Raw genomic sequence first — 27374 nt, 5'->3', positions numbered from 1 at the left:
AGAAGTAATAAAAGATAATTAAGGTTAACAGAAATGAACCAAAAAACAAAGCCAAAAGTTAGGTACTTATGGTAATACTTAAGGAAGAAAAGAACTTAGAAAACTAGTGTCAGTAGTGAGAAGATAGCATCGTAGGTGCAGTAGGCAGCACTAAAAGATAAAAATCTTATGATTAACCTCATGCCACCAAATGCAAAAATTAGGTTTAAATGGACAAATTCCTAAGAAATAGAACTTGCTAAAGTATACTTAAAAAAAGAAAAAAAGAGAAAAGAAAACTTCAGGAATTCTGTACCTATTATATAAATTGAATCTATAGTAAAAAGTCTTTCGATAAAGCCCAAATAACTTCACTAGTGAGTTCTATCAAAATTCATAAAATAAATAACTTCAGACTTTTTTTTTTCTTAAGATTTTATTTATTTATTTGACACAGAGAGAAAGAGATCACAAGTAGGCAGAGAGGCAGACAGAGAAAGAGGAGGAAGCAGGCTCCCCGCTGAGCAGGGAGTCCAGTGCAGCGCTTGATCCCAGGACCCTGAGATATGTTTTGAGCCGAAGGCAGAGGCTTAACCCACTGAGCCACCCAGGTGTCCCAATAACTTCAATCTTAACCAACAATGTCTAATCTTCTAGAGAATTGAAAAGAAAAACTCCCAGCTCATTTCATGAGAGATTAGTACCACCTTAATTCTAAATACTGACAAGAAGGATACTTAATGACACTCTGATTTAAAACACAGATGCAAATCTTAAACCACTAGCAAATACCAGTGGTATTTGCTAGTGGTTTAAAATCAATGCAAGATTGATTTAATGTTACAAATGCATATAGTCAACCGCATTAAGAGATTAAAGGGAAAAAATCTGGGTGTGCCTGGGTGGCTCAGTTGGTTGGGTGACTGCCTTCGGCTCAGGTCATGATCCTGGAGTTCTGGTAATGGAGTCCTGCATCAGGCTCCCAGCTCCATGGGGAGTCGTCTTCTCCCTCTGACCTTCTCCCCTCTCATGTTCTCTCTCACTCTCCTCTCAAATAAATGAATAAAATCTTAAAAAAAATAAAGGAAAAGTTCTATTTGACTATCTCAATAAATGCCAAAAAAGCATTATATAAAGTTCTGCATTCATGCATGATGAAAAGTCTTGTCCATCTTGATAAAGAATCTTCTGATAGAAAGCCTACAAAAACCATATACGAGATACCATATTTAAAACTTGAGGACTCTCCTTTTGGGATGTGGAGATAGCAAGGAGGACTGCTCTCATTGTTTCTGTTAAGTATTGGGCTGGAGGTCGTAAGCAACACTAAGATAGACAGGCAGAAACAAACAAACAAATAAGAGATGAAAGGAAGAGACAAAACTGTTTTTGTTTGCAGGTATGATTACGTACACAGATATCTGAAAGAATTTACAGATAAATTATATAAATTAGTAAGTTTAGCTGGATGCTATTTTCAGAATCATAAATTAAAATTAGATATCTATATATCAGCAAAGAGAAAATGGACATTACAAAAATTTCAGCATTTGTAATAGCAAAAAACTTTATGAAACACCTAGGAATTAGAAGGCAGATACTTATATATTTGACCATGTATGCCATGCCATACCATACAATAACAATAGTCATACCATAAATAATCTGTGTAAAAGGAAAAAATATAGAGCTTATAGAAGATTCTCTCTTCTAGCTGTGTCTCACTTAGATAAGTACTTGTTTTTCATTTCAGCGGTACTTTCTTTGATGTTTTATTATGAAAACTGAGCATACAGAAAAATGGGAAAGAACTATATAGTTAATACCCATATACCAACCACTTATACTCCATAATTAATGTTGTAAATATGTTTTATTACATGTCTCACTTTTTTTAAACAATTTATTTATTTGAGAGACGCCTGGGTGGCTCAGTTTTTTAGGTGTCTACCTTCGGCTCAGGTCATGATCCCAGGGTTGCTCAGCTGGGAGCCTGCTTCTTCTGTCAGCTTCTCCTCCTGCTTGTGCTCTTCATTCTCTCTCTCTCTGCCAAATAAATAAATAAAATCTTAAAAAGATATATTTGTTTTGGGGGGGGTGCGCAGACAGCGAGAATCTTGAAGCAGACTCTCCACTGAGTGCAGAGGATGTGGGGCTCTATCCCAAACCTCTAAGATTATGACCTGAGCTGAAACCCAAGAGTTGAACGCTTAAGACCCGGTTACTGATTGAGCCACCGAGATGCCCCAGATGTCTGACTTTTTAAAAAAACAGCCTCACTGAAAATTACTTCCTAAATTCTTGAAATACCTCTTTTATTCTATTTCTAATTTGTTTTTGGCTTTTTAGTAATGTCTAGGTTTTGTATTTGGGGTGCTGTTTGTGCCTTTTTTTCTTTCTAAACACTTTAATGTTTTTATTTTATAATTTCTTTCAAATCTTCTATTAACTGTAGTACATGATATATGTTTTTATAGTTTGTTGCATCTGCTGACTTTTTCACAGTGGTTTGTCTCTTTGGGTGGCTTACAGTTGTGATTGTAATCTCATCATTCTGTGGAAATTTCTTGCATCCTGGATTTTGGAGGGAGTGCTTAGAGGTAGTTTCATATGTGCCCTTGCTAAGATATAGGGTCTTTAACTGCTAATGGACTGGTTTTTTAAAATGTTAATACCTAAAGTAAGCGTTCCTGCTGTGAGTGGAAAGTGTAAATCCTTTAAGTCCACCAATGACGGGTCTGAAGTTCCAACCTCTTATACATGACTCTATTTACACACTGATACATGGTGAGTTTCTTGGTGTCTTCATGGATAGAAGGTAATGAGGTAGTGCAGTTTTTCTAGTTTCTGTTTCAAGGATGGAGACAACTTTTTTTTTTTTTTTTTTTTTTTTTTTTGAGTAAACTCTACACCCAACATGGGGCTCAAGCTCACAACCCTGAGATCAGAAGTTGTAAGCTCTACCAACTGAGCCAGCCAGGGGCTCCATGGAGACAACTCTTCCTGTCTCTGAACTTTTCACAGGGAGTGCTTACTAGCTTTCTGTCATCAAGGTCCTGAAGGCTCACCTTCAGGCATCTAGGGATTGCCTTATCTTGTTGAGCTCAACTATATATTAAAGTGTGTGTGTTTTAAAGATTTTATTTATTTGAGAGAGAATGAGAGAGAACACAAGTGAGGGAGAGAGGTAGAGGGTGAGGGACAAGGCAGCTCCTGCTAAGGAGCCTGACTCTGGGCTTGATCCCACGAGTCCAAGATAGGTGCCCCTTTTTATTTTCTGTTGTTCAGAATTATAATGTAGTGAAATTTTCCTCTTCCTTCTGTTCCTTTTTTCTTTCCCTGTTCTCTTCTCCCTGCCCTTTTTTTAATGCACTGTTCTACCCGTTAGGCTGGCTTTCGCACTTTCCACTGAACGACTTTATTTAAGGCCACAGAATACTTCTGTTTGCTAAATCCAGTAGCTCTTTTAAAACTTATTCCATATTCTGTTTCTTGGCATTGTTGAATACAATTGACCATTCTTTTTTCTTTAAAACATTTTCTTTTCTCTTGCTTTTGAAGATTTCATACTTTCCTAGGTTGTTCCTATCTTCCTTGCTGCTTCTGTATAGGTTCCTTCATTGGTCCCTTCTTTTCGGCCTAAACTTCAGATGTTGGAGTTCTTCATGTTCAGACCTAGACCTTCTTTTTCTGTCTAAACGTTGTCCGTAGGCCCTGAATGGTTATAATACTATGTTTCATCATCTTTCACATGGTTCTTTTTTATCCTTTAGAACTTAGCTTTGAGGGGCGCCTGGGTGGCTCAGTGGGTTAAGGCCTCTGCCTTGGGCTCAGGTCATGATCCCGGGGTCTTGGGATCGAGCCCCCACATTGGGCTCTCTGCTGAGTGGGGAGCCTGCTTCCCTTCCTTTCTCTCTGCCTGCCTCTCTGCCTGCCTCTCTGCCTGCCTCTCTGCCTACTTGTGATCTCTGTCAAATAAATAAATAAAATCTTAAAAAAAAAAAAGAACTTAGCTTTGAAACCTTCTCTTATCACCTAGTTTAAATAAATCCTCCACTCTGCCTTATTCTCTTCCAACACTGTCTTTTATCATTTATAATTATAAATTTTTGTTCGTTCACTTGTTTATAGTCTGACTGCTGTTTGGGCAGAAATGGCAGTGAGAAGAGAGACTGTGTCTATTTGTCTGCTGGTAATAATACTATATCCAGCATAATGCCTGGCACATAATTGCTCAATAAATATGAATTGAACAAACATACTCTTTGAAATAAGGGGAGGAGCCAGATTTATTTGTTTTTACTGTCAGAAATAGAAATATTCTAAAGTGGGGCACCTGGGTGGCTCAGTCGGTTAAGCATCTACCTTTGGCTCAGGTCATGATCCCAGAGTCTGGGGATCAATCCCAATGTTGGGCTCCCTGCTCAGTGGGGGGTCTGCTCCCTCTCTCTCTCTGACCCTCAGCCTGCTTGTGGTCTGTCTCTCTCAAGTAAATAAATGAAATCTTAAAGAAAAAATACTCTGAAGAATACATTTTATTGTTTTCAAGTAACAGTTACACTATCAAGTGAATAATAAATGAAATAGCCGAATAATTCACAGCCTCTTAATATTATGCATTATATTTTGAGGCTCTTTTTGTCCCCCAGCCCAAGAAATTATTTCTCATTTGAACTCTTCATATTGGGTTAAGCAAGAATTACTTATCCCCATTTTATTGATCAGATGCACAGAAATCTTGTCAGATCTTTACTCTTTGTGAAACTCTTTCCCCTTCCTGCTTGTCACTCATTTATTTCACTATATTTGTTCTTCACCTTCCTATGACCTTGGAACTTTGGCTTTAGTAACTTAGCCCCTCCTTAATTTGTACCTGTCAAGCACCACAGATTTTTACTTCCTCAACATTTTGACCCCAACTCTTTTCTTCCTGATCCTTGTGTCATGGCTACTTCGTTTTTTAAAAATATTTTAATTTATTTATTTGACAGAGAGAGAGATCACAAGTAGTCAGAGGCAGGCAGAGAGAGGGGGGGAAGCAGGGTCCCTGCTGAGCAGAGAGCCTGATGTGGGGTTCAATCCCAGGGCCCTGGGATCATGACCTGAGCCGAAGGCAGAGGCTTAACCCACTGAGCTACCCAGGCACCCCTTTATAGCTACTTATTTAACCAAAGCCTATCTCCAGTCAATACAAATACTTGCATTTCTACATCTTTACTGTAGTGCAGTATGAGAGTGGTTCTGATTCACTGGGCTCAGAACTGCCAAGTAATCTTTGATATGTCATTTCCTGCTTAGTCTCCTCAGCTTTCATTCTTAAGCATTGGTTCTCAGGCCCTCATCTTTCTTCAACTGCCCTTGTCTTTCCTCCATCTTTCCTTACTCTTAATAGAAAATTTAACAAAATGTGGACCATCAGGTCAGAGTATATTCATCTGCCTGTAATAACCACCATCAAACTTGGGCCCAAATATTCCTGTCCTTAAATTTTTCTCCCCTTTTCACTGTCCATTAAAGGATAATTCCTACCTATGAATTCTGGATCTTAGACCTCTCTCTATCTTATAAAAGAACTTTACATCTTTGTAAAGGGTGTAACCTTTGGGGCATCTGGGTGGCTCAGTCAGTTAAGGCCTGCCTTCAGTTCAGGTCATGATCCCAGGGTCCTTGGATCAAGCCCCACATCAGGCTCCCTGATCAGCGGGGAGCCTGCTTCACCCTCTCCTACTGCTTGGACTCTCTATCTCTTTCTGTCAAATAAATAAATAAAATCCTTAAAAAAAAAAAAAAAAAGGCCTAACATTGGCAGCCTCTCTCATTATTCATTCTTTTCCTTTCACCAGTAAACATGCTCACACATTTGTGGGGGAGGAGAACCACTAACTGAAGGGAAAAACAACAACAAAAAACCTCTGTTGACTCCCATTCTCTGTGGCTACTATCTTCTCTTTTAACAGGTCTTTAGAACTAAACTTCTTAAAGGGTAGTCTCTACATTCACTGCCTCATTTATGTCACCTTCCATTCTATTTGCAGATGGTTGTAGAGCTGTTTGGCTCTAAATTTAAATAGGTTTAAATTTTAACAGGGAAGAAATGCAGTCCCATTTTTGACACCCTAAGTATTTTATTAAATACCCATAAGCTATTTTAAAAATATGTGTAAGATAAGGGACACCTGGGTGGCTCAGTCAGTTAAGCATCCATATCTTGATTTTGGCTCAGGTCATGATCTTAGGGTCCTAAGATCAAGCCCCGCATTGGAATCCACACTCAGCGTGGGGTTGGCTTGTCCCTCTCCTTCTGTTCCTCCCCATTCCCCCTCCTGCTTGCACATGCTCTCTTTCTCTCTGGCTCTCAGATGAATAAAATCTTTTTAAAAAATGTGTAAGATATAAAGAATAACTACAGGGGTGCCTGGGTGGCTCAGTCATTGGGCATCTGCCTTCGACTCAGGTTGTGATCCCAGTGTCCTAGGATCAAGCCCCTCCTTGGGTGGACTCCCTGCTCAGCAGGAAGCCTGCTTCTCCCTCTCCTACTCCCCTTGCTTGTGTTCCCTCTTTCTCTGTCTCTCCCCCTCTGTCAATAAAGAAAATCTTTAATAAATAAAGAATAACTACAGATACTTGTGTGTCATCTTCTAAGTTTAAGAAAAAGAACATAATCAGTGATTTCTATAATTGTATTCCATTTCTTCCTTGTTCGGGGTAAGCACTGTATTTTTGTGTTTTATCATTCCCTTCCATTTTTTCAGATTTTTTTTTTTTTTTGGCTGAGATAAAATTTACCATTTACCATTGTGTAATATACAATTTAAAGACCCTAGCATATTCACAGTGTTGTACAACCATCAGTACTAATTCCAGAACATTATCATCACTCCAGAGAGAAACCCCATACTCTTCAGCAGTCATTCCTCACCCTGCCTTCTCTCCCTGAAAGCCACGTTCTGTCTCTAGGTTTGCCTGTTCTGGACATTTCATATAAGTTGAATCATTCAATATGTGGCTTTTCATATCTGACTTCTTTACTAAGCATGTTTTCAAGAGTCAGTCATGTTAATAGCATGTGTAAGTACTTCATTTCCTTTTTATGGCTGAATATTACATTGAAGAATATATTATAGTCTATGTAATTATTCACCAATTAATGGACATTTGGGTTTTTTCTGCTCTTTGGCTACTATAAATAGTGCTGCTGTGACCATCTTGTACAAGTTTTTGTGTAAATATATTTTCTGGTTCTCTTGGGTATCTACATAGGAATAGAATTGCTGGGCATATGGTAACTCCTATGTGTAACTCTTTGAGGAAGTGCCAGACTGTTCCAAAGTGGTTGCACCATTTTACATTCCCACCAGGAGTGTTTGAGAGTTTATTTCTCTACATCCTCACTTACATTTTTTTATCGCCATCCTAGTGGGTATGAAATGGTATCTGATCATGATTTTTATTTGCATTTTCCTGACTAATGATGTTGAGTATCTTTTCTTGCACTTACTGGGCCATTTATTATTATTTTGGAGAAATATCTATTCAGATCTTTTGCCCATTTTTAAATTGAGCTGTTCCTTTATTGTTATAGCAACTCTCTGTTAATTCTGGAAATGAGACCCTTGTCAGATACATGATTTGCAAATATTTTCTCCCATTTTGTTATTGTCTTTTCATTTGAAAATGTCCTTTGATGCACAAATTTTAAAAATTTGATGAAGTCCATTATCCTTTTGTTGCTTGTGTTTTTGGTGTTGTATTTAAGAACGCGTTGCCCGATCCACGGCCATGAAAATTTATACCTGTGTTTCCTTCTAAGAAGTTCAAGTTATAGTTCTTATATTTAAGTCTTGATCTCTTTTTTGAAGTACATTTTTTTTTTAAGATTTTTATTTATTTATTTGACAGCGAGAGAGAGAGATCACAGGTAGGCAGAGAGGCAGGCAGAGAGAGAGGGAAGCAGGCTCCCTGCCGAGCAGAGAGCCCGATGTGGAACTCAATCCCAGGACCCTGAGATCATGACCTGAGCCGAAGGCAGCGGCCTAACCCACTGAGCCACCTGTATGTCATGTTTGGTAGGTGTTCTAGTTCATTCTTCTGTGTATGGCTACCCAGTTGTCCCAGTGCCATTTGTTGAAAAGATTGTTCTTCACCACATGGTCTTAGAACCTTGTTGAAAATCATGGTCTTGGGCACCTGGGTGGCATAGCCGGTTAAGCGTCCAACTGTTAGTTTCAGCTTAGGGTCCTGAGATTGAGCCCTGCATCTGTCTCGCTCCCTGCTTGGCAGGGAGTCTGCTTTGGATTCTCTCTCTCTCAAATAAGCAAATCTCAAAAGAAAGAAAGAAAGAAAATCACGATCTTGCTTATTGTTGCTTTGTAGTAAGGTTTGCTATTGGGAAGTGTGAGCCTTCCTACTTTATTCCTTTTTAGCATTGTTTTGGCTAGTCTTGATCTCTCCCAATTCTTAGAATCAGTTGATCGATTTCTACAAAGAAATCAGCTGTGATTCTGATAAGGATTATGTTGAATCTGTAGGTCAGTTTTGGGAGTATTGTCATTTTAACAATGTTAAATCTTTCAATCCATGAATACAGGAATACAGGATGTTTTTCCATTTCTTCAAATCTTTTTTTTTTTTTTTTTTTTGTAGATTTTATTCATTTACTTCTCAGAAAAAGAGGGAGAGAAAGGACAAGCAGAGGGAGCGACAGTCAGAGGGAGAAGTCAGAGGCAGGAATTGATCCCAGGACCCCGGGATCATGACCTGAGCTGAGGGCAGCGGCTTAACACCTGAGCCACCCAGGCATCCCTCTTTAGATCTTCCTCTTTTTTTTTTTTTTTTTAAGATTTTATTTATTTTTTTGACAGATCACAAGTAGGCAGAGAGGCAGGTGGAGAGAGAGGAGGAAGCAGGCTCCCTACCAAGCAGAGAGCCCGATGCGGGGCTTGATCCCAGGACCCTGAGATCATGACCTGAGCCGAAGACAGAGGCTTTAACCCACTGAGCCACCCAGGCACCCCATCTTTAGATCTTCTTTAATTTCTTTCAATATTTGTTAAGTTTTGTACTTCTTTTGTTAAATTTAATCCTAAATATTATTTTTTTTCTTTTTTAAAGATTTTATTTATTTACTTGACAGAGACATAGGGAGAGAGGGAACACAAGTAGGGGAGAGGGAGAAGCAGGTTCCCTACTGAGCAGGGAGCCCGATGTGGGACTCCATCCCAGGACCCTGGGATCATGACCTGAGGGGAAGGCAGGCAGATAGATGCTTAACCAACTGAGCCATCCAGGTGCCCCATCTTTGTTTTTTTATGTTCAATCTTTCTGAATCACTTTGCTTTGGATGTGCATCTTATAATTTTCATGGAGTTGGGTTTAGCTTTGCATTACAATATGAAAAAAATTTTAATGATTTAATTATTTATATTTTTAAGTAACCTCAAATTCACATCCCCACGATCAAAAGTCACATGCTTACCTGACCAAACCAGCCAGTGCCCCAATTTTTTACGTTTTATGTGACAGATAGGTTTGGTTTATTTTATTTAGGTGCTTTTTCTTTCTTTTTTAATATAGGGATAGAGGTAGATATAGAGGGACTGTATTTCCCTTTAACTTAATAAAATAACCCTTTGTGCTCTTTGTCTTTTAGTGTCCATTATTTACTTTAGAAATGGCAGGTCTTATTCCCTTTCATTTCATCTACCACCTAATATTAGTAAATATACTTCGTATGTAGCATACAATTAAATATAGTTGTATAGTATTTATATTACTTGATTTTCAGTTTTGAATAAAATTCTTGTTACTTTAATTACAGATGCAGTAATAGGCAGAGCTCTAATTCCCATTTGCCGTCTCTACCTACGCTGTCCTATAGCAGTTAATATACTATCATTTCTGTTTTATGAGGGGATATAGGATGTACCTTGTGATCTGACATGCTAGTAGCTCTGCTTCTTTGAACCTCAGTTTTTGTTTTTTTTTAAGATAAGAGAAGTTTTGGGTTTTTTTTTTTAAGATTTTATTTATTTAACAGATCACAAGTAGGCAGAGAGGCAGGTGGTAGAGGGGGGGAGCAGACTCCCTGCTGAGCAGAGAGCCTGATGGGGGGCTTGATCCCAGGATCCTGAGACCATGACCTGAGCTGAAGGCAGAGGCTTAACCCTCTGAGCCACCCAGGCGCCCCAATATGCTGCTCACTTTTAAATCGAAGTCTTATGCAGATACATTTTATGGGAAGATCACATGTCTGAACCCTGGTTTTAAGGGAAGTTGAGAAAGTGAGTTTTCTGACTTCTAGCTTGAGAAAACCAGCACTGATAAGAATATCCACAAGTTACTTAATAGCCAGACAAAATGAAACTGCCCAGGGTGCTTAGCAAAAATTATGGTGAGTGAGAGGCACCTGAATGGCTCCTGCGTGTCTGACTCTTGATTTTTGGCTCAGGTCATGATTTCAAGGTTCTGCACTCAGAGCAGTCTGCTTGTCCCCTTCCTCTGATCCTCCTCCTGCTTGTGCTCGCCCTAGCTCTAAAATAAATAAAATCTTTTTAAAAATTAGGTGAATGATTGAATATGGCAAAAATTACCATGTGCTGTATAATCACTTTTTAGTTTTAATAAATTTATCCAAACTGGTTCATCCTGGCATTCCACAAAATACAGCAACATTTTCTCGTTTACTGATTATATAGCTTATGTGAGAAATGGTAGATGATAGAACTGCCCTGAAAGTGTATCCAGAAAATACAAAACTGAATAGAAGAAAAGCCAGTTTTAGAAGCCTTGGAAATGAGACTTAATTTCAGATCTGTTAACTGGAAGGATCTACTAATTATGAGACTGATTTATGTAACCCTGCTGTAAATGGCTCACAAGTCATCATTTATCATTTCTTTCCTCTTCTCATTCCTCTGTAGTCCCTTACAGCAAATGTATACACAGTTGACCCTTGAACAACACAGGGGTTCCTACGTGGTCAAAAATGCATAATAACTATCTAGTAAGAGCCCACTGCTGACCAAAAGCCTTACCAATAACAGAAACAGTTGCTTAGCACATATTTTGTATATGTGTTATATAGTTTCTTATGATAAAGTATGCTAGCAAAAAGCAAATATTAAAATAAGAGAAGATATATTTACAATACTGTACTGTATTTACTGATACTATGTTATGCCCTCTTATTTTTTTTATAATTTATTTATCATTTTTTATTATTTGTTTTATTTTTTAAAAGATTTTATCTATTTATTTGACAGAAATAGAGTACAAGCAGGGGGAGCATCAGGCAAAGAGATAAACAGCCTCCCTACTGATAGAACTTAGTTCTGGGACTCTGGGATCATGACCTGAGCCAAAGGCAGAGGCTTAACTGACTGAGCCACCCAGGCGTCCCATGTCCTCCTCTGTTTATAAGATGAACCATCTGTCAGTACCTACATCAGTATTGTCTTATATGATACAAAACACTGTAGGTATTATACTTATTACTAATACTAGACATCAAAAATGAAAAAATAATATGGGAAACAATTTATAAGTATAACAGTTCATGCATTGATAATGAAGAAGCAATGGTATGATTGCTTCATTTTAGTCTAATGTAATCAATACAGTTGCTTCACAGTAGTCTAGCCTATACACTAATGAATGGTTATGAAGTTTTTATGACATACAGCAGTCATATTCATAATAAAGTAGTAGAAACATTGTTATATTTAATACATATCTTTTTAAAAAGATTTATTTGTTTATTTGACAGAGATTACAAGTAGGCAGAGAGGCAGGCAGAGAGAGGGGGAAGCAGGCCCCCCGCCGAGCAGAGAGCCAGATGCAGGGCCCAATCCCAGGACCCTGGGATCATGACCCGAGCTGAAGGCAGAGGCCTTAACCCACTGAGCCACCCAGGCACCCGTTAATACATATATTTTTATCTGAGGTTATACTCAGCTTCTCCAGTTACAAGGGAGAAAGCCATACCGTACCATAATATTCTTTGAAAGCAAAGTTATAAAATAGTAAGAAAGCCAATACATTATTTTTTTTTAAATTTTTTTTATTAACATACAATGTATTATTAGCCCCAGGGGTACAGGTCTGTGAATCGCCAGATTTACACTTCACAGCACTCACCATAGCACATACCTTCCTCAATGTCCATAACCCAACCACCCTCTCCCTACCCCCTTCCCCCTGGAAACCCTCAGTTTGTTTTGTGAGATTAAGAGTCTCTTATGGTTTGTCTCCCTCCTGATCCCATCTTGTTTCATTTATTCCTTTCTCACCCCCCAAACTCCCCTGTTGCCTCCCAACTTCCTCATATCAGGGAGATCATATAATTGTCTTTCTCTGATTGACTTATTTCGCTAAGCATAATACCCTCTAGTTCCATCGCAGATAAACCAATACATTATTAATTTCCTATCAGATGTCACTTAACCTTATTCCTATGTAAGAATAGTCCACCCACTTGCATACTAGTCTTATACGTGATGTCCTTCATAATGAATACTTAGGCAATGATTATGACACAAAAAGTCTCATGCAAGTCTTTCCATATAGTTACTACATTTTCACACAAAGAGACACACACAAGAGATAGGTTTATTAACTATATGGCATAATGATGATATACTGTTCATTAAGTGGAAGTGGATTATCAGAAAGGTCTTCATCCTTACTTTCATCACATTGAGAAGGAAGAGGAGAGATTGGTTTCTCTTATAAGGGGTGGAAGATGTAGAAGGGGAAATAGAAGTTACTTAGTGTAACTTTACAGAAATAACATTATTTCTGTCTGACTTCCTTGCTTTTTCATTTTTTAAGAAAACGTTTCTAGAGCGCCTGTGTGACTCAGTCGGTTGGGCATCCATCTTTGGCTCTGGTTGTGGTCTTGGGGTCCTGGGGTTGTGATCTCAAGTTCCTGGGGTCTGGCCCCAGGTTGACCTTCCTGCTTGTCAGGGAGTTGGCTTCTCCCTCTTTCTGCTCATGCTTTTTCTCTGTCTCTCTCATATAAATAAATAAAAATCTTAAAAAAAAAAAAAGTCTCTATACATCGTCTTCTATCCTTTGCTTTAATTTCAGTGCCCATATCATAGATAGGTCCGTGTGGTAAAAAGTCAGAAGCAGTCTTGAATTATCCCAACCCTTCCTCCAGATAGTGTAACATCAGTTTGTTTTCTGGCATTGCTTCTTCTACATTTCCTTCCTTATTATCTGGCACTGGTTTGGGAAGCACTCATCTTCCATTAATTCCTCTGGTGTGGTGTCTGTCACCTCTTGAATTTCTTCAAAATCCATATCTTGAAACCCTTCCCCACCACCATCTTTTTTTTTTTTTCCTCCGTATCTATAATCTCTTTTGTGATTTCCTTGATTGGCTGTATTTTAAGTCCTGTGAAGTCATGCACAACTTCTGGACACCATTTTCTCCAGCAGGAATTTACTGTTTTCAACTTTTATGGCTTCCATGGTTTTTTCTGTAACAACAGTGGCATCTTCAGTGGAATACTCCTCCTTTTTGAGGTTCTCCTCCGTTTGAGGTCTCCTCCATAGTGTTGACAGTCCTTTCTATAGTGTACTGTGTAATGACCCCCTGATCTAGAGACTGAATTAGAGACATTGTATTTGGGGACAGATAGACCATTTCAGTGTCTTTGCTGTGAACTCATCCGGTTCTAGGTGGCCAAGGGCATTGTCAAATAAATATCAAAAGGACTACTTCCTGACTTCCCCTGAAGTCATCAATGGTACTAATCAAGAAAAAGCATTCTTCTTGTAACGGAAAGACTGTCAGCTAATGCTTATCTTTTCCCTTCAAGGCTTGGGGGTCAGTTTTATAGATAATGGCAATCCTAATCATAAACCCCACTGCATTTGCATAAAACAGTAGTATTAGTTTATCCCTTCCTACCTTAATCCTGGTGTTTGCTTCTCTTCTTTTCTAATAAATGTCCTTTTAACATTTCCCCCTCCCCAGAATAGGGTACTTTTGTTTGCATTAAAAACTTGTTCAGGGGGCGCCTGGGTGACTCAGTGGGTTAAAGCCTCTGCCTTGGGCTCAGGTCATAATCCCAGGGTCCTGGAATCGAGCCCCGTGTCAGGCTGTCTGCTCGGCAGGGAGCCTGCTTCCTCCTCTCTCTCTCTCTCTCTCTCTCTCTCTCTCTCTGCCGGCTGCTCTGCCTACTTGTGATCTGTGTCTGTCAAATAAATAAAATCTTAAAAAAAAACCTTGTTCAGGGCGCCTGGGTGGCTCAGTGGGTTAAGCCGCTGCCTTCGGCTCAGGTCATGATCTCGGGGTCCTGGGATCGAGTCCCGCATCGGGCTCTCTGCTCAGCAGGGAGCCTGCTTCCCTCTCTCTCTCTCTCTCTCTCTCTCTCTGCCTGCCTCTCTATCTACTTGTGATCTCTCTCTGTCAAATAAATAAATAAAATCTTAAAAAAAAAAACAAACAAACAAACCTTGTTCAGGCAGATAACCTTTCTCTTCAGTGTTTTTCTTGATGGTGTCTAGGCATTGTCTGTTCCTTTTGGTTGGCAGAAGCCACTTTTCCTGTTATCTTGACATTTTTTTAGCCAAACCTCTGTAAAAAATTACCAAGTGATATTCTGCTGGCTTTTAATTCTCCAGCTTTAGATCCTTCACCTTTTGCTTTAAGTTGTCATATAATCCCTTTGGCTTTTTTTGAACCTTTTTTTAAACAGACTGTTCAGTCTGTACATATTCCTTTCTTACAGCAATCCTAAACCCACACAAAAATTGCATTTTCTTCTCTTTCTTTTTTTTTTTTTTAAGATTTTACCTACTTATTTGACACAGAGAGAGAGAGACCGTGAGAGAGGGGATACAAGCGGGCGGGGGGGGCGGGGGGTGGCAGAGAGAGAAGCAGGCTTCCCGCCAACCAAGGAGTCTGATCATGACCTGAGCCCGAGGGCAGACGCTTAACTACAGAGCCACCCACGCTCTGTAGTTAAAAAACTACATTTTCAATGTGAGGTTAAAAGGTTTTGCACAAAATGGAGCACCTGGGTATCTCAGATGGTTAAGCGTCCCACTCTTGGTTTTGGCTGAGTTGGGAGATTGAGCCCCACATCCGTCTCTGCGCTAGGCATGGATCCTGTTTAAGATTCTGTCTCTGTGGGACACCTGGGTATCTCAGCCAGTTAAGCACCTGCCATCGGCTCAGGTCAGGACGCCAGGGTCCTGAGATCAAATTCCATAGCAGGTTCCTTGCTCAGCCAGGAACCTGCCTCTCCCTCTGCTTGCCACTCCTCCTGCTTGTGTGTGTGTATGCTCGCTCCTGCACACAGGCTCGCTCCTGACATAAAAATAACTTTAAAAAAATCCTCTCCCTCTACTCCACCTAACTCTCAATAAATTAATTGATTAATAAAAATAAAAACCGTTTCGCACCTTCTAATATAGCTATAGTGACAGCTTCATGGATTTCCTTTTATTTTTTTACAATGGTCCTTACACTTACATTTCAAGATTCATTAATCTTGACATGGCAAGCAGCCACTGTTGGAGATGTGAATCTGTGGTCTATATCAAGCAGTTTAAATTTTCCTTAGAATATCATGACTTTTCTCTGCTTGTGAGCACTTAAAGCATCACTAGTGGCACTTTGTATGGGTCCTGTTGTGTTCTTCAAGGTTTACGATATTGCACTAAACATAATGAAAAATACACAAGATCTGGGAGATACCACTTTTTACTGCAATACCGAGCTTGCCCGAGAGCCAAACTGCTCATGCAGAGATGATTAGCATTGCACATGGCTATAAGTGAATACTTGTAACACTTGAGCTCACCCCAGTAGCAACAAGAGATGCCTATGAAATCATAATATTACAGCATGTACTACATTTTAATTTTATGTAGTTATGACTTAATACATTGTCTTTATATTCGTTTACATTTCTTTCTGCTAGCGTGTCATGGAAGGTCTGTAAGTGTGCACCTACGTTTTGATAAATTATAAATCTTTTTCTTTTCAAGTAGGCTTCAAGCCCAGTGTGGAGCCCAATGCAGGGCTTCAACTCACAACCCTGAGATCAAGAGTCAGATGGCTTAACTGACTGAGCTACCCAGGCACCCATAAATTTTAACTTTTTATAGTAGATTTATATATCTTTTATGGTAGTAAATGATAAACTGGTATCTACATGTATTTTATTCATTAACAACTGTTAATGTTCTTTTTTTTTTTTTTCCTAGTCTGTGTGGTTTATCTTTTTTTTTAAATTCTTGCAAATTGCTCAAACTTTGTATTGGGAAAAAATCATGTAAGTGGACCTGTGCAGTTCAAAACCATGTTGTTCAAATTTCAGCTGTACTTACTTTGTTTTGAGATGTCATTTGATGTTTAGTTTTTAAATGGAACTGGTAAGGCAAATTGGACCACCTTTTTGGGTCAGTCTTGTAGTTTTTAGCCAAAACCTCATAAAGACCAATGGATAAGCAATGTATCTATGTTGGCTTTTCAGATTAACTGTGCAACTTATTTGGAGAATAGCTTCTAACTGGCTGCGGTCTCAAGTAATGCTTTTTGCCTTAAAGTCTAAAAAAGATGGGGCACATGACTGGCTCAGTCAGCAGAGCATGCGATTCTCAATCTCTGGATCATGAGTCTGAGCCCCACATTGGGTGTAGAGATTACTTAAAGAAAAAAAAATGTTTTCCAAGTTAAAAAGTTGAGTATTGATATAGTTGCTCTAGCTTTATTTTGGTTAGTATTTGCCTGGCATATCTTTTTCTATCCCTTAACTTCCAACTTTCTAAGTCCTTGTGTTTTAGGGGTATCACTTTTAATCAGCATATAGTTGGATTCTGTTTTTCTGGAAGCTTCTTAGTACATTTACGTTTCTTGCGATTATTTATCAGTCTGTCTTTTTAACTTCTGTTTTCCTGATTTTTCTGACCTGTTTACCTTGATAAAATTGAAGTTTTCTTACTTTTCCCCCCTTTACTATTTCTAGCCTTCTAATAATTATCCTTGGAATTTTAATGTAAATATGCTTAATTTAACAAAGTCCAAAGTTAACTGTATCTCAATTAGTAGAAAGACTCTAGAACACTTGAACTTTGAACGCCCTCTTCTGTTATACTTGGCCATTATAGCTAGCATTTAACTTTTATCCTTTTTCAGTCCTGCAAACTAGGTGTTGTTTTTGTTGTTATATCTATATATTTTGTTGCTTAACATTTACTTTCAGATTTCAGACCTTTTTACTGGCATCATTTTCCTTCCCTAAAGCATATGCTTCAGGAAGTCGGGACTTTCAGGCCCACAGTAAGAAATACCTTTACTATTGCCACCACTTAAAACTGAAACAGAAGGTTTTTTTTATTTTTAATTTTATTTATTTATTTGACAGATCACAAGTAGGCAGAGAGGCAGGGGTGGGGGCAGGGGGGGGGCAGACTCCCTGCTGAGCAGAGAGCCTGATGCAGGGCTTGATCCCAGGACCTGAGATCATGCCCTGAGCCAAAGGCAGAGGCCTAACCCACTGAGCCACCCAGGCGCCCCTGAAACAAAAGTTTTACAAGATAGTATTTAGTCTTATGTGAAATACACTCTGTTTTGCTGTTTTTTCCCCTTTTCATGCTTGTTACAATCTACTAAATTAATGCTGTGATCCATTGGTGAGTCACAATCTGTGATTTCAGAAATACTGCTTTAGAAACATTCTTTTTAATGAATCTGTTGGCGGTAAAACTCTTCATTTCTTCATTTGTGAAAAATAGGTCATTTGTTATACGAATGACATGTATTTTTTCTCAGCCCGCTGAAGCACACTGTCTTACCTTCTGTTGCTTTTGAAACTGCTGTCAAACCAATTGTGGGTGATCTTTTTTTTTTCCTGGATATTTTATGATTTGATGGTCTTTTTTCCCTTTGTAGTAGTCTCACTCAGCGTGTCTAGGTGCATATTGTTTATGTAGCCTTTGTGGTATACTTTGTGCTTCCTGTATCTGGAGTTGTCTTACTAATTTGAAAAAATCCTTAGCCTTTCAATCTTCAGGTATTTTTCCCATCTATGCTGTCTGTTCTCTTTTTTGGGGATTCCAGTTATACACGTGTTAATATTCTTATTATATTCTTCATGAATCCTAGACCTCTTTTTCACATTATCTGTTTGCTTATCTCTGCCACATTCTAAGTAATTTCAGTCCTTACTTCTTTTTGTTTACTACATCTTTTTTAAATTGATATATAATTTACGTACTATAAAACTCAACCTTTTTAAGGTGTCCATTGGTTTTTAATATATTTTGTAAGTTTGTGCAACCATTGCTACCATCTAAATCCAGAACATTTTCACCTCCCTACTACGTTTTTTAATTTTTTTTTTTTATTAAGCCCAGCACAGAGCCTAGTGCAGGGCTTGAACTCATGACCCTGAGATCAAGACCTGAGCTGAGATCAAAAGTTGGACAAATGCTTAACCAACTGAGCCATCCAGGCACCACCCTGTGTACCCCACCCCCACCCCCCAATTTCTTTTTTGAGCTGTATCTGGTCTGCTTTTTTAATCCATCCTCTAAATAGCTGATTAATTTTTTGGTTTATTTTTTACAGTTAGGTTTCTCAGTTATAATGTAAGTCTCATTTTGTTCTTTCTATTGTCTGCCTAGGTTTTTGTTGTTGTTTTCTGTTTTGTTTTGTTTTTAAGCAGACTCCACACCCAACATAGGGCTTTAACTCGTGATCCTGAGATCAAGTCACGCGCTCTACCAACTAAGCCACCCAGGCACCCCAGTTTTTTGTTTAAGGATTATATTTTTAAAAATTAAGCAATCTGTATACCCAACATGGGGCTTGAATTCACAAGCCCAAGATTGAGAGTCATGTGCTCTTACCAACTGATCCAGCCAGGTGCCCCTATAGTTTGCCTAGTTTTTAAAATATGTTTTATGTTTGCTCATTGTTTTAATTCCATTTTATATTTTAAACATTTTATCATTGCTTTATATTCTCTAACAGACTATTCCAGTATCTGAGATTTGGGGTGCCTAAATCTGTTGCTTGTTTCCAGTGACTTTCACTTACAGACAGATTAAATTTTCTTTCTTTCTGGGGCGCCTGGGTGGCTCAGTGGATTGGGCCGCTGCCTTCGGCTTGGGTCGTGATCTTGGGGTCCTGGGATTGGGCCCCGCGTCGGGCTCTCTGCTCCGCGGGGAGCCTGCTTCCTCCTCTCTCTCTGCCTGCTTCTCTGCCTACTTGCGATCTCTGCCTGTCAAATAAATAAATAAAAATCTTTAAAAAAAAAAATTTCTTTTTTTCTTTCTTTTTTTTTAAATTTTAAGATTTTATTTATTTATTCATGAGAGAGAGAGAGACAGAAGCAGAAAGAGAACCAGGCTCCCCGAGGAGCAGGGATCCTGATGTAGTACTCGATCCCAGGACCCTAAGATCATGACCTGAGCCAAAGGCAGATGCTTAACCATCTTAGCAACCCAGGGCCCCTTTAGATAGATTTATTTTCTCTTCTGTGTGTCCAGTAATCTTTGATTGTAACCCCTGTTTTATTGATCTTAATCTAGGAAAATGTTAAAGGGCTAAACTGGAGGATGCTTTCTGAGAGTGTATTTTATTCCCTCTGCCAAAATGCAGAGGTCCTTGGCTACTCTCCAGCCCAGTTATAGGTTCTTTCATTTATTAATGAGGCTTTTCTGATCTAGCACCCCCATCTTGCTGAGACACCAAGCTCCAGTGTTGCCCACATGTCCTAAGAAGAGACCTTGCACATCACAGCCCTGATTTGAGTTTCAGATGATAAGTTGCTCTGTTTTGTTTTGTAGTGCTTCTTTTGGGGATTATACTTATTTCTATGGTTTCTACAATGCCATAAAAATTGTGTTTTTTAGGGTACCTGGCTGTTTCAATCAGTTAAATGTCTGACTTGTGATCTCAGCTCAGTTGTTGATCCCAGGGTTGTGAGTTCAAGCCCAACATTGGATGTTACTGATGCTGGGCCTGGATCCTACTTTCAAAAAAAAAATTTGTGTTGTTTATTTCTGATTTGTTTGTTTGTTTTCCAGGAGTAGGAGTAGGGGATGACACCATAATGCCAAAAAGCAAAGTAAAAATTAAATTCTTTTTGGTGGCATCTGGGTGACTCAGTTTCTTAAGCATCTCATTCTTGGTTTCTGCTCCAGTCATGATCTCAGGGTCTTGGGATCAAGCCCTGAGTCTTTGGGCTCCTCACTCGGCAGGGAGTCTGCTTCTCTCCCTCTGCCCCTCCCCTTGCTTGTGTGCATGCATGTGTGTGCGTGCACATGCACGCTCTCTTAAATATATCTTAAAAAGACTATTGAAGACAACTAATTTTTTAAGAGTTTATTTATTTGAGAGAGAAGGGGAGGGGAGAAAGAGAGCATGAGTAGAGGGAGGGGCAGAAGAAAGGGAGAAGCAAATGAGGAGCAAGATGCAGGACTCGATCTCCGGACCCATAAAATATCCAGGAAAAAAAAAAAAGATCACCCACAATCAGTTTGAGATCATGACCTTATCTGAAGGCAGATGCTTAATGGACTGAGCCACCCAGATGTCCCTGAAGACAGCTATTGATTTAGATAATACAGTAAGTTGCCTGAAATCCTTTATCATTAATGGGATCCCATACATGATAAACACATGGATTAATTAATAGTATAAGTTTACTGGATAAAATACAATGTCTACAAAAAAAGAAATCTATCAGTACAACCACACACAAATCACCCTGCCAGATTGCCACTATGTTCCACTGACTTTTATTGGAACTGCTAAATAAGCCCCCTTTTCTTTTTTAGGTAAGACTGCCTCTTTATAACATTCATTTAAATTCTACCCACTTAATTTTTTGTTTGTATTTTGTGGCTTTTATAGGATTATGTTGACAAAGAGAAGGCAATTGCCAAAGCATTGGAAGACCTCAGAGCCAACTTCTACTGTGAACTCTGTGATAAGCAGTATCAGAAACATCAGGAATTTGACAACCATATCAACTCCTACGATCATGCACACAAGCAGGTGAGAAATTGCTAGCTAACAAAAAAAAACGAAAACAACAACAACAAAAAAACTTTGTTATAACTATTGAATTTTATAAATTTACCCAAAAAACTTTGTGACTATGGTTTCTTATATCTCTAGTCTTTATCTGAGGTCCATCTGACTTACCTGGTTTTTTTTCAGTGACAGAAGTCCTGACAGACCTCTGAGAATTTATGTAGAGTTAAGAATTGTGAGCTTTATAAATCTTCATAAAGTTTTTGGCTTTGAGTGGTTTCTGTATTTGTGTTTAATTTGGTAGTTCAACTGAGGATCACTAGGAGCTTTGTTTCCCTTTCTCCCTCTTTCCAAACATGTTAATCTTTGAACAATTATCCCAGATTCTGATCACTTCATCCTCTGTATATATATATATATATATATATATATATATATATATATATATTCATGCTTTATTGGCTACTGTTTCCTATCGGTAAGTCAGTTTTGTTATTTGGTATGCCTTGGAAGATAGATAAATCTTGAAAAGAAAAACAGAATTAGATGCTATCTTAACTTGAACAACAACAACAAAAAAAACCCTCTGATGCTGCATGTTGAAGAGCTTGCTAAAAAGTGGTTTACACTTTCTTTGCAGTCTTTTCTTTCTTTCTTTCTTTCTTTTTTCTTTCATTGGTTTAGAAAATAAAATTGTACCTAACTAGTTACGCACATAAAGAAGGTAGCAGTAATTCCCCAGGGGGGATTTTAGAAGGAAGAAACGAATCTTTAATTTCTTATAGTACAGTTCTGGCTTATTAAAGAATTTTGAGCCATTTGATTTGGGATGATTTTAGTAGAACTTGCTAAGTCTTTGGAGATTTGGTATTTGTATTTGTTAAACTTGTAAAATTTATGAGCATTGCTAGAATGCTCTCTTTAAGTGGATCTGTTGAACCAATGGTTTTTTTTTTGACCTTTGCTTTGTCTTTCAACTAGCCGTACATTTCAGTGCACAGGTAAAGGGCAAGCTTTATTAAGTTTTACCGGCACAAGGATAGTTTGTGCCTCTTATACTTTTTGCAATAGTTTCTTCCACATTTAACCACACCTAACCAATTTAAGATTCTTCCACTAGTAGAGTTGTATTCAACACAGCTTTGAACTTTTTATACACGTTTGGACATTGTTATACTCTCAGTTCTGCTTAATTTGAAGAAGTAAAAATTGCGATATATATGGCCAAGTTATTTTGGCAATTATCTTACTTTTTCAAAGAATGATGTGTCAAGAAAGAAAGAGTTATAACAACAAATACTGCTTATCCAGTAACTTCTCAACCTTCTCAGTGTATATATAATTCAAATTTGGGGGGTTATTTTTTATGGAATTAAGAAGGACATTTAGCATCTAAACACATAAATGCCTTTTTGGGCTCTTGAGAATTTCTTCAGTCATGTGATAGGGGCGTCTGGGTGGCTTAGTGGGTTAAGCCTCTGCCTTCGGCTCAGGTCATGATCTCAGAGTCCTGGGATCAAGCCCCACATCAGGCTCTCTGCTCAGCGGTGAGCCTGCCTCTCTGCCTACTTGTGATCTTTCTGTCTGTCAAATAAATAAATAAAATCTGTTTAAAAATGTATTAACTGTGATAGGGTGCCTGTCTGGCTCAGTTGGTCAAGTATGTGATTCGATCTAATGGCCGTGAGTTCCAGCCCCACATTGGACGTAGACCTTACTTAAAATTAAAAAAAAAAAAAATTGTCTGGGACAAATTAGAAGACTCCAGAAGAAACTTTAGGCACCAAAAGGAATTTTAAAAGGTTACATTTTCAGTTAAAGAGAAGTCTCTTGAGTAAAGTTTCTGTTAGGAAAAAATCAGGAAAATTGTCATTCAAACTTGAACAGTGTTTATATTGCCCTTTAAAGGGAAAAAAAATCTATCAAAACAACAGATTTACAAGTTAAATCTGAGCAGAAGTACAGAACTAGTGAAATTCTTACTGACAACATTAATGTGGTCGACAACAAGTTTTAGTGATGTTGCTTTCAACTTTTGAGAGTAGTAGTAATTGTTGCAGCTCTGGTTCTTTTGAATTTGGCATGTTTATTCTCCTCTGCATTTTGGGATGACCCACTTCTCTCTCCGCTTTTCTCTATTACAGTGGTTTTCCACATGGGAAGATTTTGTCCTCCAGGGAACACTTAACGCTGCCTGGAGACATTTTTGATTACCACAGTTAGGAGGGTGGTGCTACAGGCATGTAGTAGGTAGAGGTCAGGGGTGCTTCTGAACATCCTACAACGCACTAAAAAGTTCCTTGCAACAAAGAATTACCTTGCCCAGAATGTCAATAAATGCTGAGGTTGAGAAACTCTGTTCTGTTAGGATTACTGAAAAACTATCAAATACATATGGTATTGTGCTATCATTTGGCCTTTGCTTGGTACAAACAGATCACTATCATTTTAAGTCCCCAGTTGTGTTCTAAACTTTTATAAAATACTCATCTAGATGATGCTGAATATTTATTACTCCAGGTTTGTTTGTTTTTGTTGTTGTTTTTCTTTTTAGATTATCATCAAAATGAAAATACAAAAGTGAGGATATCTTATAGGGAACTTATGGATTACCTTTCCATGAATATAGAAATATGTCTGTGATCTTTGGTCTAGAAAGAAGTCTTTAGCTGGTATGATTAATGAATGTATGTGAGCTTATTTCTTCACCATGATCAAAAGCGCCTTCCTAGGTATTAAAAAAAGAACAGCAATAATATGAGTTTATTGTTCTGTTTGCTCTTGGTGGAGTGTTCTTTATTTGGTTGAAATGTAAGCTTTTTCATCTTTCTTTATACTGCTCTCTTAGTGCAAATATTAGAATCTTGAAGCAATGCTATAGATATATAAACCAGAAAATGCACAGTACTAAATTTTTTAAAGTTCTACTCTTCCCCGTACTTAGAATATCTAAGGAGCCTTTAATCCCCTTGGTAGAACACAGCTAAATAATCCCTAAGAGGAGGTGCATCCTGTTTTTCATTCCTCTTTGACGGACATGAACTTACCATACAAATGGACCTACCATTTTCCATATTCATGCTCTAAAATCATAAAGACGCCCTGTCTTGTCTTCCAGGAAGGCACACAGGATTATTATGAATCTGAGATAATGGGTAAGTATATTCAACCCTATATGAGTAATCCCTAGTTTGCATCTTCCGTCAGATTTTCACCATTAAAAATTTCCAGAGAAATAATCTATCATGTTAGTGGTAAACTACTAGTATAGACAGGATCCTGAACGTAACCCTTATCTTCATGAAGCTTCAGAAGAAGGCTACATAGTCACCCTCATTTGTGGTGATTTGGGAGGAGGGGGGTTGTTATATGATGCTCACTACTCTAGTTTTTCTCAAATTTTCTAAGATTTTTGTGAAGAAGGTCATTAATCCACAAATTTTAAGACCCAGCCAGATCTGCAAAGATGAAAAAGCTCATGAGACATTTTGGCTCTTGTCAGCTGTTTAACCCTCATTTTAAGGTGATAATTTCAATACATTTTGAAGGGAAGGCCCTTCCATTCCTCAAGAGATAGCCCAGTCTGTGATTCCTTTTTATATAACTCAGTCCTGATATGTCTCAGTGCTTAATGAATATTAGTATCTATCTTCTGTCCCTCTTGGCTTAATTATAGTACAGTCAAAATTACTTTGAAACTAAACATTCTTCTTTCTCTACCTCCTCGCCTCTTTCATTATTTTGTATATCTAAAAACATGTCTCCTAGTGGATATGACCATGGAAACCATTTTCTTGAGTTTTCATAGGGCCTAAATTTCAAACTGTAAAGAGCATTCTCTTTCTTGAAAGTACATTTGTAGCAACACAATAATAGTGCCTTATTTCTAACACTGTTTTTTGTTGTTATTTTTGTTTTGCTTTCTTTGGTGCCTTGTTACCTAGTCAGGATTCTCCTTTTATTACTCTCTTTTATTTGTGGCACTAAGGGTCCTCCTCACCAGCCTCCAGTGCATAAGCCAGAGATCACAAATTGGCCCATAGATGTATTTTGTCTGGCCTTTGCAGTATAGATTTTTTTCCCTTTAATTTTGGTTGGTTCCCAGCTTTTAAAATGAGATTTTACATAATTCATACTTACCTTGAAAAATTGAAATAGCTAAGAACACCGGGCCTACATTTTTATACAACAATTGGCTAAAGCTGAATAGTTGCTATTTCTTCAGACAGGTACGTGCTAACCTTCAGTTAGCTGTGGTTCCACATAATCTTTTCTCTTACGTCAACTTGTATGACTCATTATATTAACTGTCAAATCCCTCTAGACATTTGGGTTTGTGACCCAGGCCTGTACCTTCCTTTTCTCTCCACACAGGCTTCCACCCACAGCATTCTAATCGACACTGGGGAAGTAGCACATTGAAAAGCTGCCTCCTTCTTCCTCTTTAAGGGGCCAGCTTTGCAGTTCGAGAACTACCTGTGGTAGTCTGATCCAACTATCAAAATCTGGTACAGTAAAGCAGCTTTGAGAAATTCTTTTTACTTGTACAAAAAATCAGTGTCTTGGTCAGAGGAGAGAATCCTTTCAGCCTGCCTCTTCTTTCTGCTAAAATCAGTTCAGTGTGAGACTCCTTTTACGTTTTTTTGAAAACACTGAAATCTCATTTGGTACCATGTCTGTGTCAACTGTAAAAGTAGCGGTTTTATGAGCTTTAAATAGCTGAACTAAAACAGAGTAAGCCTGTAACAGCCATCAGTGACTGCTCTACAAAATGGAATCTACTACTGCATAATTTAGTTAACTTTGTCTAAACTGTTACAATTACTTTTTGACAGCATTGCTTACTTTTAGTTGACTGTGACAATATCAAGTAATATGTATTACTAAGGAACAGAGATTTTAGAGTTTTCCTCATTACTCAAAAATGAAGTAGGTTCTCAATTGAAATAAGGTCTGAGAAATTCCTTGGTGATGGAAGGAATAATCATTTTTGGACTTCACGTGGCCTTCATTCAAGTTTGGAGTCACTTTCCACTTGAAGATTCACTGTTTACTGGTTGCATTTTGCCTCTCAAGATCTTTACTGCATTTGATCCTCTGTATGCTTGGTACATAGGGCCTCAGGACAGGAAGCGTATCAAAACCAATTGGACCTCTGGCAAGCCACTATAGATTTGAGGAAATTCAGACTGAGTTCTCTTTTTTTGGTGCTACTTTGATATTCAGGGCAAGGGAAACACGAAAGTAAATTTTTAAAAGAATTTTTAAAAAAGTAAAATTGAGAAATAATTCTAGGGCTAAAATTAAAAAGAAAATGAATCCTTCTAAAAGAAATGAACCACAGGGGCCCCTGGCTAGATCAGTTGGTAGAGCATACAACTCTTGATCTTGGAGTTGTGAATTTGAGCCTCACATTGGGCATCGCATTTATTTTTAAAATAACTTAAGAAAAGAAGTGAAACCACCAAGACTAGATGCCAGTGAAGATATTCTACACTAATACCTGTATTTCATGTGTTTATGAAATGTTTATCCTTAGAAAACCATAAATTGGTAATTGTAAAGTCATGAAATTGGGACACCTGGGTGGCTCAGTGGGTTAAAGCCTCTGCCTTCGGCTCAGGTCATGATCCCAGGGTCCTGGGATCGAGCCCCTGCATAGGGCTCTCTGCTCCGCAGGGAGCCTGCTTCCTCCTCTCTCTCTGCCTGCCTCTCTGCCTACTTGTGATCTCTCTCTGTCACATAAATTTAAAAAAATAAAAATAAAATAAAGTCGTGAAATAGATTAGGAAAACCATGAAGTATTTATGAATCCCAACGCTTCACAAATGTTGACTTAAATAGCATATGTCACTTCTGAAGAGATTATGCTTACAGAAGCAAAGCAAGTGTGATAAGAGGAATGCATCTAAGAATTTGAGCATATTATAGTTTTATTTTAATAACCTGTAGCAGGGAGATGAAAGTTTGTACCACTGTGTATGTTATTTTCTTCGGGACTATTTTGCTTAATATAAGAGAATTGACATCATTTGGCTAGTCTTCCAAAACCTGGGCATGTTTTGAGCCTTTTCACTTGTTGAATCTTATATACTCACTACCACTGCTTTTCTTGGGGGTAGACTTCTTACATCCAGCTATCACAATCTAGTTAACCTTGGAAAACTGTTTCTCTTTAGAGAAACTGTCTGCTTTTGTGAGCAGGCAGGGGTGACCCTAAACAGACTGCATTTGGGAACTTAGTTTGCTGGTAAATCCTATATTTTCTTCCTAGGAATTTCTAACTCCATTCTTTATCTTGGCACACTTTCCCAGTATGAATAAAAATGATTCTACCCTATTTATGTTCTGTACTTTTCAGCCTGTTTTCTGCCCCTCTACGTTTATATTTATC

At 38.3% G+C, this 27374-nt stretch overlaps 1 protein-coding gene across 7 annotated transcripts in view; it reads left to right on the top strand.

Annotated features, from left to right (window-relative positions):
* GPATCH8 (G-patch domain containing 8) overlaps positions 1–27374 on the top strand; it is a 105521-nt gene that overhangs the window by 59766 nt on the left and 18381 nt on the right. For all 7 annotated transcript variants that reach the window (XM_045984538.1, XM_045984545.1, XM_045984541.1 and 4 more), the window contains one exon: positions 20858–21001. In XM_045984538.1, the coding sequence (XP_045840494.1) occupies positions 20858–21001 (144 nt within the window). The remainder of the gene's footprint in view (positions 1–20857; positions 21002–27374) is intronic.

The sequence above is a fragment of the Meles meles genome, chromosome 18, assembly GCF_922984935.1.
Source record: "Meles meles chromosome 18, mMelMel3.1 paternal haplotype, whole genome shotgun sequence".
In the NCBI taxonomy this organism is placed as follows: domain Eukaryota; kingdom Metazoa; phylum Chordata; class Mammalia; order Carnivora; family Mustelidae; genus Meles; species Meles meles.
This window is presented reverse-complemented; position numbering and strand designations above follow the sequence as displayed.